The sequence below is a fragment of the Oncorhynchus keta genome, chromosome 7 (assembly GCF_023373465.1).
Source record: "Oncorhynchus keta strain PuntledgeMale-10-30-2019 chromosome 7, Oket_V2, whole genome shotgun sequence".
In the NCBI taxonomy this organism is placed as follows: domain Eukaryota; kingdom Metazoa; phylum Chordata; class Actinopteri; order Salmoniformes; family Salmonidae; genus Oncorhynchus; species Oncorhynchus keta.
Genome location: NC_068427.1, coordinates 49,190,137 through 49,196,799, shown reverse-complemented (window position 1 = coordinate 49,196,799; position 6,663 = coordinate 49,190,137). Strand labels below are relative to the sequence as shown.

At 48.8% G+C, this 6,663-nt stretch overlaps 2 protein-coding genes across 12 annotated transcripts in view; both read right to left on the bottom strand.

Moving 5' to 3' along the window:
* Window positions 1-1,019: 1,019 nt before the first annotated feature.
* On the bottom strand, window positions 1,020-6,399 carry LOC127931037 (uncharacterized). Its single transcript, XM_052521817.1, has 3 exons — window positions 6,114-6,399; window positions 1,949-2,071; window positions 1,020-1,900 (listed from the first exon to the last, which is right to left on the bottom strand). The coding sequence occupies exons 1-3, from the start codon at window positions 6,397-6,399 to the stop codon at window positions 1,161-1,163; spliced, it is 1,149 nt and encodes a 382-aa protein (XP_052377777.1). The 3' UTR covers window positions 1,020-1,160.
* dip2a (disco-interacting protein 2 homolog A) overlaps window positions 1,020-6,663 on the bottom strand; it is a 274,567-nt gene continuing 268,923 nt past the window's right edge. For 10 of the 11 annotated variants that reach the window (XM_052523083.1, XM_052523084.1, XM_052523087.1 and 7 more), the window contains one exon: window positions 1,020-6,660. In XM_052523083.1, the coding sequence (XP_052379043.1) occupies window positions 6,408-6,660 (253 nt within the window). In that variant the 3' untranslated portion in view covers window positions 1,020-6,407. The remainder of the gene's footprint in view (window positions 6,661-6,663) is intronic. The other variant, XR_008140278.1, reaches the window with a different exon arrangement.

Here is a 6,663-nt window from a genome sequence, read left to right as displayed (position 1 = left end):
ACGTGATTTTCTGGAATTTTTTTCTTCTAATCTTGTCTGTCATAGTTGAAGTTTACCTATGAGGAAAATTACAGGCCTCTCATCTTTTTAAGTGGGAGAACTTGCACAATTGGTGGCTGACTAAATACTTTTTTGCCCCACTGTATATCCACTGTAAAACGAGTCCTATATCAACATAACCTGAAAGGCCGCACAGCAAGGAAGAAGCCACTGCTCCAAAATCGCCATAAAAAAGCCAGACTACGGTTTGCAACTGCACATGGGGACAAAGATTGTACTTTTTGGAGATATGTCCTCTGGTCTGATGAAACAAGAATATAACTGTTTGGCCATAATGACCATTGTTATGTTTGGAGGGAAAGGGGGGAGAGTTGTAAGCGAAGGAACACCATCCCAACCGTGAAGCATGTGGGTGGCAGCATCATCAGGAAGTTAAAGCTTGGTCACAAATGGGTTTTCCAAATGGACAATGACCCCAAGCATACTTCCAACGTTGTGGCAAAATGGCTTAAGGACAACAAAGTCAAGGTATTGGAGTGGCCATCACAAAGCCCTGACCTCAATCCTATAGAACATGTGTGGGCAGAACTGAAAAAGTGTGCGAGCAAGGAGGCCTTCAAACCTGACTCAGTTACACCAGCTCTGTCAGAAATGGGCCAAAATTCACCCCCAACTTATTGTGGGAAGCTTGTGGAAGGCTACCCGAAACGTTTGACCCAAGTTAAACAATTTAAAGGCAATGCTACCAAATACTAAATGAGTGTATGTACACTTCTGACCCAGTGGGATTGTGATGAAATAAATAATTATCTCCAATATTATTCTGACATTTCACATTATCAAAATAAAGTGGTGATCCTAACTGACCTAAAACAGGGAATGTTTACGAGGATTAAATGTGTTGTGTTGTTATTTGTTTCTATTATTATTCTGCATTGCTGGGAAGGGTCAGTAAGCATTTCACCGTTAGTCTACACTTGATTAATTAGGTGTTCAGTCTCCAAGTACAAACATTATCATGTGATAAAAGTATTGTATTTATTAAGAAAGCATGTTGTGAAAATAACAAACAAACCATAGACACATGAATCTTTACACAAACAGAATGTCCTCAAAATATCTCCAGGATGACAGATGTCACCATTCATCAGAACAGTCTGTCAGAAAGTTGTTTGGTTGTCGCTCTTCAGTAGCCAGTCCCCAAGGTGTTGCTTGGTTGTCTCCCTGCAGTAGCCAGTCTCCAGGGTGTTGCTTGGTTGCCTCCCTGCAGTAGCCAGTCTCCAGGGTGTTGCTTGGTTGCCTCCCTGCAGTAGCCAGTCTCCAGGGTGTTGCTTGGTTGCCTCCCTGCAGTAGCCAGTCTCCAGGGAGGGTGTTGCTTGGTTGTCTCCCTGCAGTAGCCAGTCTCCAGGGTGTTGCTTGGTTGCCTCCCTGCAGTAGCCAGTCTCCAGGGAGGGTGTTGCTTGGTTGCCTCCCTGCAGTTGCCAGTCCCCAGGGTGTTGCTTGGTTGTCTCCCTGCAGTAGCCAGTCTCCAGGGTGTTGCTTGGTTGCCTCCCTGCAGTTGCCAGTCCCCAGGGTGTTGCTTGGTTGCCTCCCTGCAGTTGCCAGTCCCCAGGGTGTTGCTTGGTTGCCTCCCTGCAGTAGCCAGTCCCCAGGGTGTTGCTTGGTTGCCTCCCTGCAGTTGCCAGTCCCCAAGGTGTTGCTTGGTTGCCTCCCTGCAGTAGCCAGTCCCCAGGGTGTTGCTTGGTTGCCTCCCTGCAGTAGCCAGTCCCCAGGGTGTTGCTTGGTTGCCTCCCTGCAGTAGCCAGTCCCCAGGGTGTTGCTTGGTTGCCTCCCTGCAGTTGCCAGTCCCCAGGGTGTTGCTTGGTTGCCTCCCTGCAGTTGCCAGTCCCCAGGGTGTTGCTTGGTTGCCTCCCTGCAGTAGCCAGTCCCCAGGGTGTTGCTTGGTTGCCTCCCTGCAGTTGCCAGTCCCCAGGGTGTTGCCTCCCTGCAGTAGCCAGTCCCCAGGGTGTTGCTTGGTTGCCTCCCTGCAGTTGCCAGTCCCCAGGGTGTTGCCTCCCTGCAGTTGCCAGTCCTCAGTGTTCATACAATACATATTACAAGGCTTCTTTCCTTTTGTTCTGTTGTCTTCAGACAGTAACATGTTAATATGTGGTTAGTCTGGAGGTTCATCTGAAACATATTCAGTATCGTCCCACACATGAACCATGTACCCAGAGCAAGAGGCTCTATCAGGGGCCCAATAATATTAACTTACATAACTCTGTACATACTTACAGCAGGCTATTGCCTGGGCCAACATGATGCATTATGGATACAGAGAAGTGGTCTTAACATAGCAGGTATGACAGTAGAAGAACAACATGAACCTCTCACTCATTAGAGAAGTCTTCTGAGGGAATCATGTAATATGTCACCGCCTGGCCCTCATCAGACCCCATGTCTCCATGTGATCTATGAGCTTTTTATTCATAATATCTTCAGCAAAAATACCTCCCGATTCCACTAGATACAAACAATGAAAGAGTATTCATGTTGCAGCCACACAGAGAGAAGGGCTATGCTCCAAATGTTTAAAGTGTGAACGTGTTCACATCCCTCCACTGATTACAAAGGAAATGACTGGTATAACAAATATGGTGGAAACTCCCAGTAGACCATCCCTCCACCAATACAATGCTTTTAGATTTGTGGGAAGTAGTGAACAAGCGCACACTTCAGGAGATATTGGGACGTGCACAAGGGCGAATCATTCAACCTGACCTCCTCAGCCAACCAGCTGCCTCACATCAACACAAGTAAAATCAGACAGGAACAGGCATCTGGGAATACTTAAGGCCTTATTTAAAACATGTGGCAAGTTGATCATGTTAAATTCCAATGATGTTATTTGCCAGAGTATCAACTGATTACATGAAGTCTGAAACAATTAGTGTTGGAATAATATCTGACATATTTTATACGTTAAAGTTCTCTGTTTTGGACTGTTTCAACAGTTATTTTTGGAATGGACTGCTGAGACCAAGGAGGACATGTGTCTTCAACTCTTCATGCCATAAAGTACTAATAAGTGTATGATATAAAATTGTAACGTAACATTGTTAAAGGAACCCAGCTGGAATGAACAATCAGTCCCTTCCATCTCCTCCACAGTGTTGGCATTAGGCTGCTCCTCCAGTCCCATCTAGCCCCCTGCCTGCTCCTCCAGTCCCCTGCCTGCTCCTCCAGTCCCATCTAGCCCCCTGCCTGCTCCTCCAGTCCCCTGCCTGCTCCTCCAGTCCCACCTAGTCCCCTGCCTGCTCCTCCAGTCCCATCTAGTCCCCTGCCTGCTCCTCCAGTCCCATCTAGTCCCCTGCCTTCCTGGTCTGACTGTACAGCCCCACCAAGACCATCACTATTCTGACTGTACAGCCCCACCAAGACCATCACTATTCTGACTGTACAGCCCCACCAAGACCCATCACTATTCTGACTGTACAGCCCCACCAAGACCCATCACTATTCTGACTGTACAGCCCCACCAAGACCCATCACTATTCTGACTGTACAGCCCCACCAAGACCCATCACTATTCTGACTGTACAGCCCCACCAAGACCCATCACTATTCTGACTGTACAGCCCCACCAAGACCATCACTATTCTGACTGTACAGCCCCACCAAGACCATCACTATTCTGACTGTACAGCCCCACCAAGACCCATCACTATTCTGACTGTACAGCCCCACCAAGACCATCACTATTCTGACTGTACAGCCCCACCAAGACCCATCACTATTCTGACTGTACAGCCCCACCAAGACCATCACTATTCTGAATGTACAGCCCCAACAAGACCCATCACTATTCTGACTGTACAGCCCCACCAAGACCATCACTATTCTGACTGTACAGCCCCAACAAGACCCATCACTATTCTGACTGTACAGCCCCACCAAGACCCATCACTATTCTGACTGTACAGCCCCACCAAGACCATCACTATTCTGACTGTACAGCCCCACCAAGACCCATCACTATTCTGACTGTAGAGCCCCACCAAGACCATCACTATTCTGACTGTACAGCCCCACCAAGACCCATCACTATTCTGACTGTACAGCCCCACCAAGACCCATCACTATTCTGACTGTACAGCCCCACCAAGACCCATCACTATTCTGACTGTACAGCCCCACCAAGACCCATCACTATTCTGACTGTACAGCCCCACCAAGACCATCACTATTCTGACTGTACAGCCCCACAAAGACCCATCACTATTCTGACTGTACAGCCCCACCAAGACCATCACTATTCTGACTGTACAGCCCCACCAAGACCCATCACTATTCTGACTGTACATCCCCACCAAGACCATCACTATTCTGACTGTACAGCCCCACCAAGACCCATCACTATTCTGACTGTACAGCCCCACCAAGACCCATCACTATTCTGACTGTACAGCCCCACCAAGACCCATCACTATTCTGACTGTACAGCCCCACCAAGACCCATCACTATTCTGACTGTACAGCCCCACCAAGACCATCACTATTCTGACTGTACAGCCCCACCAAGACCATCACTATTCTGACTGTACAGCCCCACCAAGACCCATCACTATTCTGACTGTACAGCCCCACCAAGACCATCACTATTCTGACTGTACAGCCCCACCAAGACCCATCACTATTCTGACTGTACAGCCCCACCAAGACCATCACTATTCTGAATGTACAGCCCCAACAAGACCCATCACTATTCTGACTGTACAGCCCCACCAAGACCATCACTATTCTGACTGTACAGCCCCAACAAGACCCATCACTATTCTGACTGTACAGCCCCACCAAGACCCATCACTATTCTGACTGTACAGCCCCACCAAGACCATCACTATTCTGACTGTACAGCCCCACCAAGACCCATCACTATTCTGACTGTAGAGCCCCACCAAGACCATCACTATTCTGACTGTACAGCCCCACCAAGACCCATCACTATTCTGACTGTACAGCCCCACCAAGACCCATCACTATTCTGACTGTACAGCCCCACCAAGACCCATCACTATTCTGACTGTACAGCCCCACCAAGACCCATCACTATTCTGACTGTACAGCCCCACCAAGACCATCACTATTCTGACTGTACAGCCCCACAAAGACCCATCACTATTCTGACTGTACAGCCCCACCAAGACCATCACTATTCTGACTGTACAGCCCCACCAAGACCCATCACTATTCTGACTGTACATCCCCACCAAGACCATCACTATTCTGACTGTACAGCCCCACCAAGACCCATCACTATTCTGACTGTACAGCCCCACCAAGACCCATCACTATTCTGAATGTACAGCCCCACCAAGACCATCACTATTCTGACTGTACAGCCCCACCAAGACCATCACTATTCTGACTGTACAGCCCCACCAAGACCATCACTATTCTGACTGTACAGCCCCACCAAGACCCATCACTATTCTGACTGTACAGCCCCACCAAGACCATCACTATTCTGACTGTACAGCCCCACCAAGACCCATCACTATTCTGACTGTACAGCCCCACCAAGACCATCACTATTCTGAATGTACAGCCCCAACAAGACCCATCACTATTCTGACTGTACAGCCCCACCAAGACCATCACTATTCTGACTGTACAGCCCCAACAAGACCCATCACTATTCTGACTGTACAGCCCCACCAAGACCCATCACTATTCTGACTGTACAGCCCCACCAAGACCCATCACTATTCTGACTGTACAGCCCCACCAAGACCCATCACTATTCTGACTGTAGAGCCCCACCAAGACCATCACTATTCTGACTGTACAGCCCCACCAAGACCCATCACTATTCTGACTGTACAGCCCCACCAAGACCCATCACTATTCTGACTGTACAGCCCCACCAAGACCCATCACTATTCTGACTGTACAGCCCCACCAAGACCATCACTATTCTGACTGTACAGCCCCACAAAGACCCATCACTATTCTGACTGTACAGCCCCACCAAGACCATCACTATTCTGACTGTACAGCCCCACCAAGACCCATCACTATTCTGACTGTACAGCCCCACCAACACCATCACTATTCTGACTGTACAGCCCCACCACTATTCTGCTGGGACTCAAACAGGGAGAAAGAGACACCAAGAGGTTTCTGCTGTGTGGTCCATGGTCCATTTCTGCTGTGTGGTCCATAGTCCATTTCTGCTGTGTGGTCCATAGTCCATTTCTGCTGTGTGGTCCATAGTCCATTTCTGCTGTGTGGTCCATAGTCCATTTCTGCTGTGTGGTCCATAGTCCATTTCTCATTCTCTGAGCGGCTCTCCCTCCTCCTCCTCCTCTGTTTACACGTTACATAGACGGGGTCCAGGTGTTTACATCTTGTTGACATGTTGTTGTTTACATATTGTAGGCCACATAAATGGGGTCCAGCTGGTCAGCCAGGAAGCCATCCCGTAGGTGCATCCTCTGTTTCTCTCCTCTTGAGTTGATAGGTATAACCCCTGGATCCACCACCACCACTACACCCACTATCAGGTAGTGGTCCTCCAGAACCACGTTAGTCACCAGGGGAACTAGGTCCAGAGCCTCCTGCTCTGATCCAGACAGCTCCACTACTACCACCAGGAGGTTGGTCCACGTGAACACAGCACTG

Coding starts and splice junctions, on each gene's coding strand:
- LOC127931037 (XM_052521817.1), bottom strand. CDS start 6,399: ATGTCAACAAGATGTAAACACCTGGACCCCGTCTATGTAACGTGTAAA. Junction 2,072..6,113: donor TGAGTCCCAGCAGAATAGTG/GTGGGGCTGTAC, acceptor ATGAACACTGAG/GACTGGCAACTGCAGGGAGG. Junction 1,901..1,948: donor GGACTGGCAACTGCAGGGAG/GCAACCAAGCAA, acceptor GGAGGCAACCAA/GCAACACCCTGGGGACTGGC.